General features: G+C 42.7%; 2 protein-coding genes across 2 annotated transcripts; one reads left to right on the forward strand and one right to left on the reverse strand.

Moving 5' to 3' along the window:
- The first annotated feature begins 420 nt into the window (after nucleotides 1-420).
- On the forward strand, nucleotides 421-1,359 carry LOC126030105 (olfactory receptor 7A5-like). The gene has a single exon (XM_049788295.1). It carries the CDS (start codon nucleotides 421-423, stop codon nucleotides 1,357-1,359), a length of 939 nt encoding a protein of 312 aa, XP_049644252.1.
- Nucleotides 1,360-5,183: 3,824 nt separating this feature from the next.
- On the reverse strand, nucleotides 5,184-19,697 carry LOC126030106 (olfactory receptor-like protein OLF4). The gene is made up of 2 exons (XM_049788296.1): nucleotides 18,743-19,697; nucleotides 5,184-5,431 (listed from the first exon to the last, which is right to left on the reverse strand). Exons 1-2 carry the CDS (start codon nucleotides 19,695-19,697, stop codon nucleotides 5,184-5,186), a joined length of 1,203 nt encoding a protein of 400 aa, XP_049644253.1.
- Between the last annotated feature and the right edge of the window lie 745 nt (nucleotides 19,698-20,442).

Raw genomic sequence — 20,442 nt, forward strand, 5'->3', positions numbered from 1 at the left:
CGTGCCTGCCAGGAGCTATTTCTGAGCAGACAGCCAGGAGTAACCCCTGAGCAACGCCGGGTATGGCCCAAAAACCAAAAAAAAAAAGTTTGATTCCTAGAGCTGGTGTTGAAAACCATGTTGATTCCATAGATGTGATCCAAGGTTCAGGAGTGAATGGCTAATGTCTGATCTTCTGAAGCCTAAGACAAGTCACTATGCCAAGTGTTCAAGGTGTAAGGCCCCACTACAATACAAAATTTATGTGTTCCTATCCCTATTAGGTAAGAACTTGTTTGTACATTTTAATTTTCCCATTTTAATGTGCCTATGCAAAAAGGAATAATGTCTCATGGTATTACTGGTGTATGTGGGAGTGTAAACGTCTATTTCTTTACTCATCTCTCCTGTTGCCTTATTCCAGACCATCAAAACCAAGAGATGGAACTAGAAAATAACACCCAATTCTCAGAATTTCTCCTCTTGGGGCTCTCAGATGAACCAGAGGTGCAGCCCATCATCTTTGGGGTGTTCTTCTCCATGTATCTGATCACAGTGCTGGGGAACTTGCTCATCATCCTGGCCACCGTCTTTGACCCCCACCTCCACACACCCATGTACTTCTTCCTCTCCAACCTGTCCATGTCTGACATCTGCTTCACTTCCACCACTGTCCCTAAGATGCTGCAGAACATCCACCTGCAGAACCCAGCCATCAGCTATGCCTCCTGCCTCACCCAGATGTACTTCTTTATCCTTTTTGCCGAATTGGACATCTTCCTCCTATCAATCATGGCCTATGACCGCTTTGTGGCCATCTGCCACCCACTACACTATGCGGCCATCATGCACCCTCGCCTCTGTGGGCTGCTCTTACTCTTCTCCTGGATCCTTAGTATCCTGGACTCCATGATCCGGGCTCTGCTGGTGCTCAGACTGTCCTTCTGTGCACCTGCGAGAATCCCTCACTTTTTCTGTGAGATAAACCAGGTTCTACAACTCGCTTGCTCCAACAATGTCCTCAACATGGTCGAGATGTACTTTGCCACGGTGCTGATGGGCATCATTCCCCTCTCGGGCATTGCCTTCTCCTATTCCCGGATTGTATCTTCTATCTTGAGAATGGCATCGACCAAAGGGCGCTACAAGGCCTTCTCCACCTGTGGGTCCCACCTCTCGGTGGTCTCTCTATTCTACGGCACAGGCCTGGTTGTGTATCTCAGTTCTGCAGCTACCCAGAATGACAGGGCAAGCGCCATTGCCTCCGTGATGTACACTGTGGTCACCCCCATGCTGAACCCCTTCATCTACAGCCTGCGAAACAAGGACATTAAGGCGGCCTTGAGAAGTCTCCTAAGCAGTGCAGCTCTCAAGCAGTGACCAAAGTGATGACCTTGAACCATTTTGGAGCCATTTTTATAAGGCAGGGTTTCCCTGATTGGGAAGTAGAGGGCCCCATCTTCACACTACCCACCATCCAGAGACATTTACATGAACCAAGGAGCAGTAGCAGGTTTGGGAGCAAGTGATAAAAAAGGAGACACTTTCTATTTGCTCAAAGAAGGTCCATTTCTGGACTGAAGCAACAGTACAGCAGGAAGGGTACTTGCTTTGCAGGCAAACAACCTGGATTCCCTCCCCAGCACCTGTCTGGTCCTCCAAGCCCATCTCATATGTCCCTGAGCACACAGCCAAGAGGAATCCCTTATCATAGCCAGATATCACCTCTCCCAGCACCCCCAAACTAAAAACCAAGAAGCTAGATTTCCATGAGATGTCAGTGATTGTTTATTTTACAGAAAAGAGTTCATGTGGCAAATAAGTTTGTGGAATTCTAATATCAAGGAACAGATAATGGTTGGAATGTAAAAACATACATTTCCTTGATATGGGTTGGAAGGTTTGGAAGGGTTGCTGGTATGTCAGTTCTCCCCAACCCCCAAATCATTGATCCCATTGAGTATCATCCCATCCATACCCCTGTAGTATCCCTGGCCCTGTTTTCCACCTCCACATCAGTGCCATGCTGTTTGAATTACTGTAACTTTGTGAAGTGGTCTAAACCAGAAAGCAATAAGTATGCCTTGTGCTTCATTTTTTGAATTCCATGGAGGTCACTAAAAGTTATATGGGGTACCACAGGAATTTTAGGGTGTCTTATTTTCTTTATGATTTGAAAACCTTAAACCTAATGGACGTAGCAGAAAAAGTACCTCCACACAAAAAATAAAGATCAAAGATGACTGTTCCACCCCATGCATTTTATTCAATGATGAAAATCAAAGGCTAATCTCAAAATCAAAAACAAGACAACTGTTTACAATCACATTTCAAATTGGAATTTGAACACCTAACCAGAAAAATACAGAACAAGTGTCATCTCATGGGAATTTCTTAATTAAATCCTATGAATAAAGCAATTCAGTGGTAAAAATTGGCCTTGTGTATACAGGATTTATAGAAAATACTCTGGAGGGTATTGCGTTGCACATGGCCAACCTGGGTTCATTCCCTGGCATACCATATGATCCCATGAGCCTGCTAGGTGTGAATTCTGAGTGGAGAACCATAGTAATCCTTGAGTGCTGCCAGGTGTGGCCCAAAAACAAAACAAAAATGACCTGGAGGTGACTTTGTGTATTGAATGAAGACCAGAACCAGGGCTAACTTTCACCCATTGAACTTGTCAAAAAATAAAGTGACCTAAATGATATTCCTTAATTAATAATGGTGTCAAAATCAATGTTAAAAGAGAAAGAAAAGTGTCAAAAAAGAAAAGGAGAGAGAGAGAGAGAGAGAGAGAGAGAGAGAGAGAGAGAAAGAGAAAGAGAGAAGTGAAATATTTGTCCAGAAGCAGGAAGGAGGAAGCAGACAGGAATACTGGGACACTGGTTAAGGGACACTGTTTGACTGAAATTCAACTATGAACAATTTTGTAACCACGGAAGTAAAATTAAAAAAAAAAAACAGAAGCTGCAGAGGTAGGACATCAGGGAGGGCTCTTACCATGCCTATAGCTGACCTGAGTTTGATCCCCAGCATTCCAGAAAGTTCCCCTAGTCTGCCCAGAGTGATACCTGAGCTCAGTCAGGAGTAAGCCCTGAATACCATCAAGTGTGGCCAAAACTAAGCAAAAATTCAGGACCTGGAGACAGCACTGCAGATCAAGCACTTATTTGCACATGGCTGACCTAGGCTTGACTCTTAGCACCGCATGTAGTTCCTTTCCTGAGCTCTACAAGGAGTAATCCCTGAGCACAGAGCCAGGAGTAAAACCTAACCACTGCTGAGTGTGGCCCCCAAACCAAGAACTAATGTCCAAGAATCCAAATGATGCCAAAGAAAAAAAATGACATATAAACATAAAAGATGTGCCTCATCTCCTCATATGCCACATAAAACCTAACCGGACTAATTAATAGGGACTTATTAATAGACACAGGAAAGAAGATCCCTCTTCTTTCTGATCCTTGTCCGGGTATTGGCTCATTACTCATTGACAATACTGCAGAATTCCAGCAAGATTTAGTTTTCTGCCTCTGCCTGAAAAAAGAACTCACTGTTGGGGCTGGAGAGAGCACAGTGGGGAGAGAGCTTGTCCTGCATGCAGCTGACCAGAGCTTGATCCCCAGAATCCCAGAGGGTCCCCCGAGCACCACTGGCTATATTGGGATCAAACTCAGACTCCTGTTCTTGAGCACAAAATGCATCCAGTGTATTTCTTTTTTGTTTTGTTGTGGGGGCTATATCTAGGAATTCTCCAGGGTTACTCCTGACTCTGTGTTCAGGTATTACTGCTGGGGGAGTGTATATCTGTTGTGAATATTGGTCAAATTTTTTGTGTATGTTGGCTCATCTAGTTGACAAGGAAAGGATGACATAGGGGGCTGAGAGATAGCACAGCGGGTAGGTGTTTGCCTTACATATGGCCAACCCAGGTTTGATTGCTGACATCCCATATGGTCTCCTAAACCTGCCAGGAGCTATTTCTGAGTGCAGATCCAAGAATAACCCCTGAGCACTACCAGGTGATGTCCAAAACCAAACCAAAACAACAACAATGAGATCATTTAAATCGTTAGTTGTGGAGAGCTAGTATATGATGAATACTACTACCAAAAAAAAGCTTAGGAAGCCAAAGAACAGCTCTAGAGGCTAAGATGCTTTTCTTGCACATGGTAGACCCCTCACTATGATCTCTAGCATCACCCTCTGGACCCCTGAGCACTGCCAGGAGTGATTTCTCAGCACAGAGTCAAGAGTAACATAGTTCTGAGCATAGCTTGCTGTGTTCCACCCAGCCCAACAATCAAATCAAATAAAACAAGCCAGAAAATTTCTATTAAGAAATAAATCTAATTCCAGAAGTATAAATAGACAACCATATCATAAATAATGAACATATCTCATTTTGTGACAAGGAAAACAAGACAGTACAAGACTTGTCTAAAGATGAAATTCTGACGTGGTTCTTGGCTAATATGGCCCAAAGCTAGGAATTTTGCTCCTAAGATTTTATATGAGGGGCTAGAGTGATAGTACAGTGGGCAGGGTGTTTGCTTGCATGTAGTCAACCAGAGTTCCATCCTCACATCCCATAAGGTCCTCCCAGCATCAGCAGGAATAATACCTTAGCATAGAGCCAGGAGTCGACCCTAAACATCACCAGGTATGGCCACAAAGAAACAAAAGATTTTTTAGGAAAGAATGTAGTTCCTTTCCTCTCTCTCATCAAAGAGATGAAAGACAATTTCCTAGAAATGAGGGAAGGGCCACGTGCCCAAGGAAAAATAAACTGTGTGAATCCAGCATGATTCAAAGTTAGATTTGCGGGGCCGGAGAGATAGCATGAAGGTAAGGCGTTTGCTTTTCATACAGAAGGTCATCAGTTCGAATCCCGGCATCCCATATGGTCCCCCGTGACTGCCAGGAGCAATTTCTGAGCATGGAGTCAGGAGTTTCCCCCTGAGTACTGCTGGGTGTGACCCAAAAACCACACAAAAATATTAAAACAAAGTTAGATTTGTGACCAAGCTCAATGGTCGTGCTGGGGATTGGGTGCTGGCAGAAGACAATTAAATTCATTAAGTGGAAGTCATAAGAATAGGTACTAGCTGAGTCCCAACCCTCCCTTCTGGATCAGAGAAGCAGGAGGGAGAGTTTCCATGTGTCCAGACCTGGCCTCAAGGGACACACTGATGTACTTAGTGGGGACAGTAACTGGATGGCAGAGAGCCTAATGAGCTAGAAGCCAGAACTTTCTTGGCTTCCTCCTGCACCTTGTTGCCTTTGCAGTACTGAGTCTGGCTGGGGGCCCCATGCTCCCCTCCTTTCTGCTGTCTCATTCGGGTACCTTGGTCCTTCATCAGCACCCAGTGTGGCGTGGACAATTTGCTTTGGAGGGCTTCCATGCAGCAAGCCCACCCTGATGAGTCCGTGTGCAGTGAAGACCCTAGGAGAAGGTTGAGGAAATAAACGTTCAGAAAAGTTGTCTCCGGGTCACTGAACCAGGAGCCTGAATCATGCGAGAGTTCAGGGTGTCCCATAAAGAACAGGTGGCTTCTCCTTCTTCCTTTCCAGGTTCTGAAAGAATTTCTGTTGCTGCTGTTGCTTTCTGTTGCTGGTGTTCCATGTAAATGGAAATGCATGAATGCAATCTTGGTTTGTTTGGGGGTGGGAAGAGTCCACACCTGATGGTGCTAGAGTGACTCCTGGCTCTGTGCTCAGGAAATCACTCCTGGTCTTGCCTGGAGGACCCTATTAGGGTTTGAATCTGGGTTGGGGCTGTACAAGACCAGTGCCTTCCCTGCTGTCCTGTCTCTCTGAAATCACTCCCAAATCTTGAGCACTTATAGATTTCTCTTCATGTTTCTAGAGGACCCACTTTATCCTGTTTTGTTCATGAGGATGAGGGAGTCTAAACTATCCAAAAAGCGCAGAATCACTGTGCAGTCTTCAGTGTGTGACCAGATCCTTGCTAGCTTCAGTGCTTCTTACATACATGGGTAGATGTAGACAGGTGTTTTTATGTATATTTGGGCTATGTGTGCATATGTGTATGGGTGTTTCGGTGTGTGTGTACATCGTGTGTGTATATTATGGAGTATGTATGTTGTGGGGTGTGCGTGTTGTGTGCAGCTGTTCTGGAGCATCTATGGTTTGCATACACACACACACACACACACACACAGTTTTGGGAAAACATTCCTGAAGCAAAGAATGGGGCTTATATCTTCCAAGGAGACTCTGGCGCAGCAGAGACCAGCCAGCAGCCAGCAAATGGAGCTTGGGGTCCCTGCAATGCAGACCCTAAAACCAAACTAGTGACATGCTGGAGAAATTTGGGGTTTCTGTCTAATTATGAGGGTTCCAAGGTCCCCACCTGCGATTCTTATCTTCTAGTGTCTGAGATGCAGTCTTCTCGGGACCTGCAATGTTGGGGTTTCCAGGTCACTCCACCAATGATTGGACCCTCTAAACTGGACCAGGCAATGTTCAGGAGCTTATGAGGTTCTGGGAATTACTTGGGTCAGGCTCATGCTGACAGTGCTCTCTCCTGCCCAGTGTCTGAGGGGCAGCCCAGCAGCAGGGAGACTGTCTCCCCTTCAACAGTCTCTGTCCCCTAATCTGGTTCCCCCCAAGATCCAAATCTCTTAGAAAAGAACTTTTCAAGCTCAGAACTTTCCCACCTGCATTCAGACATAGTTTTTAATTTTTTAGAACTAACCATATGATTTATTGACTTGTGTTTTCTTGGGTTTTTTGTTTTTGTTTTTTACTTTTTCTGTTTGTTTATTTTTGGGTCACACCCAGTGGCTCTCAGGGGGTTATTCCTGGTCCTGTATTCAGCAGTCACTCCTGGCAGGCACGGGGACTATATGGGATGAGGGGATTCAAACTATTGTCCATCCTGAATCGGCTGTGTGTAAGGCAAATGCTCTACTGCTGCGCTATCTCTTCCAGCCCCATTTTTTTTTTTTACATTTTTGTATTTTATTTATGCAGTGAAAAGAATACATTATATATGGGATACAGGTGATATAAGAATAATAAACCTCAAGTTTCCAATCATACTTTTTTAATAATGCAATTGATTTTTTACACATGATTGAGTGTAAGTCATACAATGTACAATACCATTCACCAGTGCACATTTCCCACCACCAATGTCCCAAGTTTTTCTCCCACCACCCTCCCTACATGCCTAAGGGACAGACAGTTTTCATCTCATTCTCTCTCTCTCTCTCTCTCTCTCTCTCTCTCTCTCTCTCTCTCACTCACTCACTTTCTTTTCCTTTCAACCCCCTTTTAAACACTGTGGTTTGCAATATTTTTAGTAAAGGGATATCATGCCTATCATTTTATCTCCTTTTAGCCCCTAGTTTTTGTCCAACTATCATTGCATCCAGACATTTCTGCAGGTTTGTCTTGAATTTCCTGTGGTGAAGATGTATTTATTGTCCCTTGGTATTATCTTAATTCTAGTAAGAAAAATTTCTATCTCTTTAACTTTCTCTCTCCCTCTCACTTTGGTCATATCCAGCACTACTCAGGGTTTACTCCTGGATCTGCACTCAGGAATTATTCCTAGAAAACTTGGGAAATTCTATGAGATGCCAGAGATTGAACTCAGGTCTAGGTAAATGCCCTCCCTACTGTACTATCATTCTTTTCCTCTTTTAAGCTGCCCCATTCTAATATGATGGCTTGAGCCCATAGACAGGTGTTTCCTCTATTAACACGCCTTTTTTTTTTTATTAAAGTGTTAATGGTTTTCCCAGGGAAGCCATCCACGAAACATCCAAGTTTGTCTATAACATCACCTGGAAGCAATCCTCTACAAGGGAAGACCCTACCGCTGCTCTGACATCGACCTGCTCAAAAGAGACTTCCCTTAACACTGAGAAGACTTAACAACAACGACCTACTTATAGGACAGGGCTCTCTGCATTGCCCTTTAATTGTGAGGTGAAACTAGAGGACGCTCCACATCCTGACTTCAATGTAGAAATGCAGATTCCAGGATCTTTAATACAGAAACATGATACCAACAACAGAGACTATGTGAAAAATAAAAGTGTGTTGGCACTACAGACAATGTCTTGGATTGGACAATCTAGCTAGCCTGGAGCCTAGAGTTGGTCTTACATCAGGAAACTTCAGGGGTAGGGTCTCCTTATATTTAGGCCAAGGTTTTTCCTTTTGATGTCCCTCATGTTTTGGTGGGCCTATGCAAACAATAATTGCCACTCTAACACTGTTTTTGCTGTGCTCCTTTGACTCTAATCCTTAAAAAAGAACCACTTAAACTTTTGAGTTTAACTTAAACTAATATGCATGTGCATGGAAATGTAAAAAAATAATATGCCTTTAATGTTTAAGGAGTTACAAAAGTTTTATGGCTTTAGATTGCTTTGCGTGCTGCTAAGAAATATTATAATGTATTACAATCTGGGGACTTGAGGGATAAAGTAATTGTACATGGGTTCTCTTTTATTTATCTTAAAGTTCTTTGGCTGAAAGTTCAAAAAGTTAAGATATCAGCAAGGGGACTTCTTCTGAGAATTCTGTTTATGGGAGATTGTCCTTCCACTGTAACTTTACTTGTCCTCTTTCTTTGTGTCTTTGTTCTCATAATTAAAAAAAAACACCAAAAAAAAAAGTGTTAATGGTTTTCACCAAGCACCATAGATAGGTCCCTGGCTTCCTTCTCTAACTTGGTCACACTCTGACTTGTCTTGGAGATAATGGACTTTAGATAAAACTGGTGGAATAAATGATCGCTTAGGGAAAACAAAAATTACTATAATAAGAGAGATGGAACAGTAGAAATGATGGCTTCCACACAGCAAGCCCACCCAGATGAGCTCACATGCTGTGTAGACCCTGGAGAAGGTTTGAGAGTATCAAAGGTCAGAAGAGTTGTCTTGGGGCCCAGAGAGATAGCACAGCGGCGTTTGCCTTGCAAGCAGCCGATCCAGAACCAAAGGTGGTTGGTTCGAATCCCGGTGTCCCATATGGTCCCCCGTGCCTTCCAGGAGCTATTTCTGAGCAGACAGCCAGGAGTAACCCCTGAGCACCACCGGGTGTGACCCAAAAAACCAAAAAAAAAAAAAAAAAAAAAAAGAAGAGTTGTCTTAGGGCCTTATGGGGTACCAGGACTTGACTCTGGATTGGGACTGTATAAGGCCAGTACTTTTTCTGCTGTCCTATCTCTCTGAAATTGCCCCAAATATTTAGCACTTGCATATTTCTCTTCATGTTTGCAGAGCACCCACTTTCCCTTGTTTCACTCATCCACAGTCTATACCCGAGGATGAGGGGATCTAATCTGCCCAATGATGCAGAATCATTGTGTAGACAATCCAAATTTCTTCAGTTTGTGCTAGATCATTGCTAGCTCTGGTGCTGCTTTCCCTTACTTCATTCAAACTATAAACATATTTGTGGGGATATAGACAGATGTGTGTGGATATTTGGGGGGATGTGTGCATGCATGTATGGGTATTTGGGTGTGTGTACATTGTTTTGGAAAAATATTCCTGTAGCAAAGAATGGGGCTTATATCTTCCAAGGAGACTCTGACGCAGCAGAGACCAGCCAGTAGCCAGCATGGAACTTTGGGCACCAAGGTTTCACTGCAGTGGAGACCCTGAAACCGAACTAGTCATGTGCAGGAGGAACTCAAGTTTTGTGTCTAGTTTTTGAGAGGTTCTCAAGAGGTCCAGGATCCCCACCTGTGATTCTTAGCCCTAGTGGGAAATTCAATGTCAGTCTGAGATGCAGTCTGCTTGGGTCCTGCAGTGTTGGGGTATCCAGGTTACCCCAGCAGTGATGGGACACCCAAGCTGGATCTGGGGCTGCTCATGGGTTTGTGTAGTTCTAGAAATCACTCAGGTCAGGCTCATGCTGACAATGTTTTCTCCTGACCAGTGTCCGAGGGGCAACCTTGCAGCAGGGAGACAATCTCCCCTTCCCACAGTCTCTGTCCCCAAGCCTATTTCCTGACCGAGATCCAAATTTCTAAAACAAGCTCAGAGCTTTCCCAGCTGCATTCAGTCATTTTTTTCTTTTCTTTTTTTAATATATTTTATTTAAACACCTTGATTACATACATGATTGTGTTTGGGTTTCAGTCATGTAAAGAACACCACCCATCACCAGTGCAACGTTCCCATCACCAATGTCCCAAATCTCCCTCTTCCCCACCCGACCCCCGCAAGTACTCTAGACAGGCTTTCCATTTCCCTCATACATTCTCATTATTAGGACAGTTCAAAATGTAGTTACTTCTCTAACTAAACTCATCACTCTTTGTGGTGAGCTTCCTGAGGTGAGCTGGAACTTCCAGCTCTTTTCTCTTTTGTGTCTGAAAATTATTATTGCAAGAATGTCTTTCATTTTTCTTAAAACCCATAGATGAGTGAGACCATTCTGCATTTTTCTCTCTCTCTATGACTTATTTCACTCAGCATAATAGATTCCGTGTACATCCATGTATAGGAAAATTTTATGACTTCATCTCTCCTGACAGCTGAATAATATTCCATTGTGTATATGTACCACAGTTTCTTTAGCCATTCATCTGTTGAAGGGCATCTTGGTTGTTTCCAGAATCTTGCTATGGTAAAGAGTGCTGCAATGAATATAGGTGTAAGGAACGGATTTTTGTGTTCCTAGGGTATATTCCTAGGAGTGGTATAGCTGGATCGTATGGGAGCTCGATTTCCAGTTTTTGGAGGAATCTCCATATCGCTTTCCATAAAGGTTGAACTAGACGGCGTTCCCACCAGCAGTGGATAAGAGTTCCTTTCTCTCCACATCCCCACCAACACTGTTTATTCTCATTCTTTGTGATGTGTGCCATTCTCTGTGGTGTGAGGTGGTACCTCATCGTTGTTTTGATTTGCATCTCCCTGATGATTAGTGATGTTGAGCATTTTTTCATGTGTCTTTTGGCCATTTGTATTTCTTCTTTGTCAAAGTGTCTGTCCATTTTTTCTCCCCATTTTTTAATGGGATTAGATGTTTTTTTCTTGTAAAGTTCTGTCAGTGCCTTGTATATTTTGGAGATTAGCCCCTTATCTGATGGGTACTGGGTGAATAGTTTCTCCCACTCAGTGGGTGGCTCTTGTATCCTGGGCACTATTTCCTTTGAGGTGCAGAAGCTTCTCAGTTTAATATATTCCCATCTGTTAATCTCTGCTTTCACTTGCTTGGAGAGTGCAGTTTCCTCCTTAAATATGCCTGTGGTCTCAAAGTCCTGGAGTGTTTTGCCTATGTGTTGTTCTATATATCTTATGGTTTCGGGTCTGATATCGAGGTCTTTAATCCATTTGGATTTTATCTTCGTACATGATGTTGGCTGGGGGTCTAAGTTCAATTTTTTGCAAGTGACTAGCCAGTTGTGCCAATACCACTTGTTGAAGAAGCTTTCTTTGCTCCATTTAGGATTTCTTGCTCCTTTATCAAAAATTAGGGGATTGTATGTCTGGGGAACATTTTCTGAGTATTCAAGCCTATTCCACTGATCTGGGGGCCTGTCCTTATTCCAATACCATGCTGTTTTGATAACTATTGCTTTGTAGTACAGTTTAAAGTTGGGGAAAGTAATTCCTCCCATATTCTTTTTCCCAATGATTGCTTTAGCTATTCTAGGGTGTTTATTGTTCCAAAAAAATTTCAAAAGTGCCTGATCCACTTCTTTGAAGAATGTCATGGGTATCTTTAGAGGGATAGCATTAAATCTGTATAATGCCTTGGGGAGTATTGCCATTTTGATGATGTTAATCCTGCCAATCCATGAGCAGGGTATGTGTTTCCATTTCCGCGTGTCCTCTCTTATTTCTTGGAGCAGAGTTTTATAGTTTTCTTTGTATTGGTCCTTTACATTTTGAGTCAAGTTGATTCCAAGATATTTGAGTTTGTGTGGCACAATTGTGAATGGGGTTGTTTTCTTAATGTCCATTTCTTCCTTATTACTATGGGTGTATAGAAAGGCCATTGATTTTTGTGTGTTAATTTTGTAGCCTGCCACCTTGCTATATGAGTCTATTGTTTCTAGAAGCTTTTTGGTAGAGTCTTTAGGGTTTTCTAAGTAGAGTATCATGTCATCTGCAAACAGTGAGAGCTTGACTTCTTCCTTTCCTATCTGGATTCCCTTGATATCTTTTTCTTGCCTAATCGCTATAGCAAGTACTTCTAGTGCTATGTTGAAGAGGAGTGGTGAGAGAGGACAGCCTTTTCTTGTGCCAGAATTTAGAGGGAAGGCTTTTAGTTTATCTCCATTGAGGATAATATTTGCCACTGGCTTATGGTAGATGGCCTTAACTATATTGAGAAAGGTTCCTTCCATTCCCATCTTGCTGAGAGTTTTGATCAAGAATGGGTGTTGGATCTTATCAAATGCTTTCTTTGCATCTATTGATATGATCATGTGATTTTTATTTTTCTTGTTGATGTTGTGTATGATGTTGATAGATTTACGGATGTTAAACCATCCTTGCATTCCTGGGATGAAACCTACTTGATCGTAGTGGATAATCTTCTTAATGAGACATTGAATTCTATTTGCCAGGATTTTGTTGAGGATCTTTGCATCTGCATTCATCAGCGATATTGGTCTGTAATTTTCTTTTTTTGTAGCATCTGTCTTGTTTAGGTATCAAGGTGAGGTTGGCTTCATAAAAGCTATTTGGAAGTGTTTCCGTTTGTTTAATTTCATGAAAGAGTCTTGCCAGAATTGGTAGTAGTTCCTCTTGGAAAGTTTGAAAGAATTCATTAGTGAATCCATCTGGGCCTGGGCTTTTGTTTTTGGGCAGACATTTGATTACCGTTTTAATTTCATCAATAGTGATGGGGGTGTTTAGATATGCTACATCCTCTTCCTTCAACTGTGAATGATTATAAGAGTCCAAGAATTTATCCATTTCTTCCAGGTTCTCATTTTTAGTGGCGTAGGGTTTCTCAAAGTAGTTTCTGATTACCCTTTGAATCTCTGTCATATCAGTAGTGATCTCTCCTTTTTCCTTCCTAATACGAGTTATCAAGTTTCTCTCTCTCTTTCTTTGTTAGTGTTGCCAGTGGTCTATGAATATTGTTTATTTTTTCAAAGAACCAACTTCTGCTTTCGTTGATCTTTCGAATTGTTTTTTGGGTTTCCACTTTGTTGATTTCTGATCTCAGCTTTGTTATTACCTTCTGTCTTCCTATTTTTGGGTCCTTCTGTTGAGCACTTTCTAGTTCTATTAGCTGTGTCATTAAGCTACTCAGGTAAGCCCCTTCTTCCTTTCTGATGTGTGCTTGCAAAGCTATAAATTTTTCTCTCAGTACTGCTTTTGCTGTGTCCCATAAGTTCTGATAGTTTGTGTCTTTATTGTCATTTGTTTCCAGGAACCTTTTGATTTCCTCCTTGATTTCATCTCGGACCCACTGGTTATTGAGTATGATGTTGTTTAACTTCCAGGTGTTAAAGTTTTTCTTCTCTGTCCCTTTGGAATTCACAAATAATTTCAGAGCCTTGTGGCCAGCGAGGTAGTCTGCAAAATTTCTATCCTCTTGATATTATGGAGGTATGTTTTATGTGCTAGCATGTAGTCTATCCTGGAGAATGTCCCATGTACATTGGAGAAGAATGTGTATCCAGGTTTCTGGGGATGGAGTGTCCTATATATACCACTAGGCCTCTTTCTTCCATTTCTCTCCTCAGGTCTAGTATATTCTTGTTGGGTTTCAGTCTGGTTGACTGACAAAGCCGTTTTGAGGTTCCCCACAATTATTGTGTTCTTATTGATATTATTTTTCAGATTTGTCAACAATTGTATTAAATATTTTGCTGGCCCCTCATTCGGTGCATATATGTTTAGGAGAGTTATTTCTTCCCGTTGTACATACCCCTTGATTAATATAAAATGTCTGTCTTTGTCCCTTACAACCTTCCTGAGTATAAAGTTTGCATTATCTGATATTAGTATGGCCACTCCAGCTTTTTTTGTTTGTTTGTTTGTTTGTTTTTGGGCCACACCTCGCAGTGCTCAGGGGTTACTCCTGGCTGTCTGCTCAGAAATAGCTCCTGGCAGGCACAGGGGACCATATGGGACACCGGGATTTGAAACAACCACCTTAGGTCCTGTTTGCTTGCAAGGCAAACACCACTGTGCTATCTCTCCGGGCCCAGCCACTCCAGCTTTTTTATGGGTGTCGTTTGCTTGGATAATTTTTCTCCAGCCTTTTATTTTGAGTCTATGTTTGTTCTGATTATTTAGGTGCGTTTCTTGTAGGCAGCAGAAGGTTGGATTGAGTTTTTTGATCCATTTAGCCACTCTGTGTCTCTTAACTGGTGCATTTAGTCCATTGACGTTGAGAGAAAGAATTGTCCTGGGATTTAATGCCATCCTTATATCGAAATTTGGTGTGTCTTTTGGTTAGTCTTGTCTTAAATTAGGTTTTTCAGTTTTTCTCTTAATGCTGGTTTTGAGTCTGTAAAGTTTCTGAGCTGTTTTTTGTCTGTGAAACCATGTATTCTTCCGTCAAACCGGAAAGTGAGTTTTGCTGGGTACAGTATTCTAGGTGAAGCATTCATTTCATTCAGTCTTGTCACAATATCCCACCACTGCTTTCTGGCCTTGAGTGTTTCTGGTGACAGGTCTGCTGTAAATCTCAAGGATGCTCCCTTGAGTGTAATTTCCCTTTTTGATCTTGCTGTTTTCAGAATTCTGTCTCTATCTGTGGGATTCGTCATTGAGACTAGGATGTGTCTTGGGGTATTTTTTCTGGGGTCTCTTTTGGTTGGTACTCTTCGAGCATGCAGGATTTGATCATATATATTCTTTAGCTCTGGAAGTTTCTCTTTAATGATGTTATTGACTGTTGATTCTTCCTGGAAATTTTCTTCCTGGGTCTCTGGAACTCCAATGATTCTTAAGTTGTTTCTATTGAGCTTATCATAGACTTCTATTTTCATCTGTTCCCATTCTTTGACTAATTTTTCCACTGTCTGTGCTTTTGCTTTAAGTTTTTTTTCCCAATCTCTCCCGCTGTATGGAATTGTTATTTATCTCATCTTCCAAAGCACCAAGTCTATTCTCAGCGTCTGATACCCTGTCCCAGAGCTTATCCATTTTGTCATTCACTTCGTTTACTGAGTTTTTCAGGCCTGTTAGTTGACATGTTATTTCAGTTTGGAGTTTTTGATTTCTGTCTTCATATTTTCTTGGTTCTTATTAGTGTTCTGTTCAACTCGATCCATGGTTTCTTTGAGTTCTTTGAGCATCTTCCATATTGGTTGTCTAAAGTCCTTATCTGAGGGGTTGATTAGTTGGTTGGTCATTATCTGGTCCTCAGAATTGTCATCTTCATTCTCTATGTCTGATGCTGGTCTGCGTTGTTTCCCCATTGTCACACTTGTATTGTGGGTTTTTCTACGTGTTGTGGTGGTTGGTGTGTGTGGCTAAATGATGTAGGCAGCCACACTCCTCTGGCTCCGCCCTTTCTGATGGGTTGACTTGCCTCCAAGGAAGGGGAGTCCTCTGTGGATGAAGCCTCACACAGGATCAAATCTTAGGCCCGAGTGCGCAGCAGAGAAGACAGTCCGGAGAGAAATGCTGGGCTTCAGTGATCCAGCACAGTTCTTAGTGTGATTTTTTTTTTTTTTTTGGTTTTTGGGCCACACCCTGTGACGCTCAGGGGTTACTCCTGGCTATGCGCTCAGAAGTTGCTCCTGGCTTCTTGGGGGACCATATGGGACGCCGGGGGATCGAACCGCGGTCCATCCTAGGCTAGCGCAGGCAAGGCAGGCACCTTACCTCCAGCGCCACCGCTCGGCCCTTAGTGTGATTTTTTTTCTTCTTGTTGCAATGGTGTTCTTTCCTTAGAAAGAGCCCACGGCCATCTAGCGAAGTGGAGGTTCACGCGACAGGACAGTAGACAGACACACACAGGCAGCACTCACAATTTTTCACAGTCGGGCCCCACTAGGCAGGCGTAGTTTCCGTAGATTTTTGCATCCTGAAATCACAAACAGGGGACCTGGATTCTGCAAAGTACTGCTTATAGCCCATCAATGGCTCTGTTAACTTCAATTTTATGATTCGCTTTATCCAATGTCTCATAATTATGACCCTGGAGTTATTTTGTGTATTCAGTTCAATATCCTCTCAATCACCCCCTTATGTTGGGAAAATTAGGTGTTGGGAAAGTTTGGAATGAATCTGGAAAATTCATTTCAAGGACAAGTTTGGAAAATTTTGTTTAGTTTATGATTTAAAAATGTAAAATAATGGGGCCTGGAGAGATAGCACAGTGGCGTTTGCCTTGCAATCAGCCGATCCAGGACCTAAGGTGGTTGGTTCGAATCCCGGTGTCCCATATGGTCCCCCGTGCATGCCAGGAGCTATTTCTGAGCACAGCCAGAAGTAACCCCTGAGCACCACCGGGTGTGGCCCAAAAACCAAAAATAAATAAATAAAATAAAATAGTGAACATTTTTCTGACTTAAACTACTATTTATTTTATTTAAACACTATGGTTCCAAGGTTATTCATAATACCATTTTCTGTCACAGAAAAAGTTGTTCATGATTGAGTTACAGTCAGACAATGTACAACAACCTTCACCAGTGCATATATTCCTCCAACAATGACTCCAATTTAACTAACAATTATTTTAAAATCATTATTATTTCTAGAACTATGATGTACAAATATACTGATAGCTGAGTTTTCGATACATAATATTTCAACACAAAGTACCAGAGTCAACTTCGCTCCACTGTGTGTACACATTCTTTCCCTCCCAACCATCTTGACAAGCACATTAAAATGTGGTTACAGTTTAGATTTCATTTTTTAGTGTGGGTGAGTCTGGGCTTTGGATGTAGAGCTAATAACCCTCTTCCACACCCCCAATATAAATAAAGCCCCAACCCCTGTTCCCCCCCAGCAGTACTTCCCTTTCTTGTCCTCTTCCTTCCTCCTCTTGATTTCTTTTCTATTTATTTACTTATTTGTTTATTTATTTATTTATTTTTGGGTTTTGGGCCACACCCGGTGATGCTCAGGGGTTTCTCCTGGCTATGCGATCAGAAATAAATGAACCAAGGTCTGTTCTGGGCCAGCCGCATGCAAGGCAAACGCCCTACCACCGCGCTATTGCTTAGGGTTAACCTCCTCTTGCTTTCTTCTCCTCTCTGAGAATGGCAGTTTTCTTAGAAGTTGGTTGCCTCAAGAAAGAAAAGTTTTATAACTGTAGCAATAGTGTTTGTAATACTTCTTTTGAAAAAGTACCCTTGCCAACCAAGGTGATAATATAATATTATAAAATAAAAATATGACAGGGGGTATTTTGTCTCACACTCTTTTCTTTTGTTTCATGCCATTTTATTTACAATTGTTGGGTGGGGACACACTTGGTAATGCTCAGGGCTTCTCCTAGCTCTGTAGTAAGGACTCAGTCCTGGTTGTTCATGGATCTCTGCGAGATGCTGAAGATCAAACCTGAGTTCACTGTGTGCAAGGCAACCTCCTTTCCCACTACACTATCACTCTAGTCCCAAACTCCAGTATTTTGGGGGGAGTTTTATATTCTGAAACTATCTTATCTCCAATTTCCCTCTCTCTCTCCCTCATGTCCTCTGACCTGCCTGTCTCTGGTGCAGATATTTTTCTTTTCTCTTTCTTCCCCTCTTTCTCTTTATTCCTTCTAGCCACTTGTTTGCAATATTGTTACTGGCGGGGTATCTTGCTTATCATTTTATCTCCTTTCAGCACCCATTGAAGACAAGGATTTGATATACATTTTACACCCAAGTACAGTCAGCAGGTTAAAAAATAAAAAGTTAAAAAAGAAAAAACAAGTACCAGGGGCCAGAGCATGGTGCAAGCAATAAGGTGTCTGTCTTCCTTGCCCGTACTAGCCTAGGATGAACCATGGTTCCATCCCCCAGCGTCCCATATGGTCCTCCAAGCCAGGAGCAATTTCTGAGCACATAGCCAGCAGTAACCCCTGAGAAACACCGGGTGTTGCTCAAAAACCAAACAAACAAACAAACAAATAAGAAACCCTTCTCAGATTAGTAAAAACACAGGCACAAGTTACAAAAGACTCCAGTTTGCTAAAGGTTTTTATTGGGAAATGCCATTAAGATAACTACACTCAGAAATGTTAGCTAGAGGAACAAAAATGGTCCAGAGTTTTTCCCCCAATATCAACATTCATAGATTTAATCAAGTGTAGTTCGTTTCCATTAGTTCAACACATGACAATTCTATAGGGAATAAAACACATTTTTATTTTATGTCTTCTGGTTAAAACATAATAATAATATTACCAAACTCCCATGATACCATTTAGGCAAAAGATGATCTTGAATCATTCACATTTGTGGCTCAATATGAATTTGGAAATGGGGGAAGTGATAAAGAGGAATAAAAACTATTGGATAACAGACACAGCAGAACATTGAACCGCTAAATTCCTGGATCGCCATCCCAGATTGTGCGGAGATGAAAGAAATGGGGAGCGAGTTTTTCAACCATAGTAGAACCACACAGTTCTCAATTTCTTTTCTTTCTTTTTTGGAAGGGGCACACCTGGCATTCCTCAGGGGTTATTCCTGGCTCTGTGTTCAGAAATCACTTTTGCCAAGCTCCAGGGACCATATGAGATGCTGAGGATAGACTCCAGGTCAGCCTCAGCAAGACAAACGCCCTACCCACTGGTGTTCTCGCACAGGCCCCCAATTTCTACTCTCATACTTTGACCTCACCTGTGGTGAATACAACCTGTATTTTTGTAGACCCCTTGGCTAACAATGCCTTCAGAGCCCTCTTGATATCTTTGTTCCTGAGGCTGTAGATGAAGGGGTTCAGCATGGGAGTGACCACAGCATACATCACAGAGGCAATGGAACTTGACTGGGAGCCGTGGGTGGCTGCAGAACTAAGATAAATTCCTAAGACTGTGCAAAAAAACAAGGAGACCACGGAGAGATGGGATGCACAGGTAGAAAAGGCTTTATACTTGCCCTGAGCAGAGGATATGCCACAGATGGAAGCCACAATCTTGGAGTAGGAGTACAAGATGCCCGCCAGGGCACCCCCGGCCACCACCACAGCTGCTGAATACATAACCACGTTATTGATGAAGGTGTCAGAGCAAGCGAGTTGGACCATGGGTTTCAGTTCACAGAAAAAGTTGGGGATCTCCAAGTCTGTGCAGAAGGACAGGCGCAAGGCCATTAAGCAGTGCAACAAGGAATTCAAGGCACTCAGAAGCCAGGAGCCCAGAACCAGGTGTCTACAGAGCTGGGGGTTCATGATGACCGTGTAGTGCAGGGGATGGCAGATGGCCACAAAGCGGTCATAAGCCATGACGGTCAAGAGGAAGATGTCCAGCACTCCAAAGAGGATGACAAAATACATCTGTGTCAGGCAGGCTTTGTATGTGATCCCTTTATGCTGTGTCTGGATGTTGGCCAGCATTTTGGGGACCGTAGTGGAGGTGAAATCAATGTCCACCAAGGACAGGTTGGAGAGGAAGAAGTACATGGGCGTATGGAGGTGGGGATCAGAGCTGACGGCTAGGATGATGAGCAGGTTCCCCAGCACCGTGACCAGGTACATGGACAGGAACATCCCAAAGATGAGGGGCTGCAATTTGGGCTCTGAGGGGAAGCCGTGAAGGAGAAAGTCTGCCATCTGGGAGGAATTATCTAGTGTCATGTTGGGTTGACTTCTAAGGAACAGGGAAGAGACATGGTGAATTTTCCTACAGACCAGCAGACTTTGAAAAGACGCTAATTTGAACCCAGAGATATAGCACAGCGGCATTCCGATCCAGGACCAAAGGTATTTGGTTCAAATCCCCCTATCCCATATGGTCCCCCGTGCCTGCCAGGAGCTATTTCGGAGCAGACAGCCAGGAGTAACCCCTGAGCACTGCTGGGTGTGGCCCAAAAACCAAAACCAAAACCAAAAAAAAAAAAAAAAAAAGACACTAATTTGATTTTAATGCGTTCCCACCCCAGAAGATGTTAGTGTTGATGTTTTCTAGATGGCTTTTATTTCTGACTAAAGAAGACAATTGGACTCCCCACAGTGAAGGAGTGTCCCTTTCTCCCCCTATATTTGTGAAAGCACCGGTTGTTTCTATTTTTATTGTTTTGTTTGTTTTTGGCTTTTGGGCCACACTCGGTGGTTCTCAGGGCTCACTCCTAGCTTTGCACTTCAGAAATTACTCCTGGTAGGCTTGGGGATGGTGGGAACTATGTGGGATGTTGGAGATTGAACCCTAGTTGGCTGCATGCAAAACAAATGCCCTTCCTGCTGTGCTATCCCTCTGGCTCCTTTTTCTTGTTCTTATTGATGTATTCTGGTCTCTGTGGTATGAGATGGTATGTCCTTGTTTTTTTTCTGTGCATCTCCCTGATGATTAAAGATTTAATGTACCTTTTGTTCACAGTGATTC

Source organism: Suncus etruscus, chromosome 15 (assembly GCF_024139225.1).
Source record: "Suncus etruscus isolate mSunEtr1 chromosome 15, mSunEtr1.pri.cur, whole genome shotgun sequence".
Taxonomy (NCBI): Eukaryota; Metazoa; Chordata; class Mammalia; order Eulipotyphla; family Soricidae; genus Suncus; species Suncus etruscus.

What these genes read in the sequence shown, in the direction of transcription:
- LOC126030105 (XM_049788295.1), top strand. Translation starts at nt 421, where the DNA reads ATGGAACTAGAAAATAACACCCAATTCTCAGAATTTCTCCTCTTGGGG.
- LOC126030106 (XM_049788296.1), bottom strand. Translation starts at nt 19,697, where the DNA reads ATGACACTAGATAATTCCTCCCAGATGGCAGACTTTCTCCTTCACGGC. An exon ending in ACAGGTTGTATTCACCACAG is followed by an intron (nt 5,432 to 18,742) that starts GTGAGGTCAAAG and finishes ACCTTCTCCTAG; the next exon opens with GGTCTTCACTGCACACGGAC.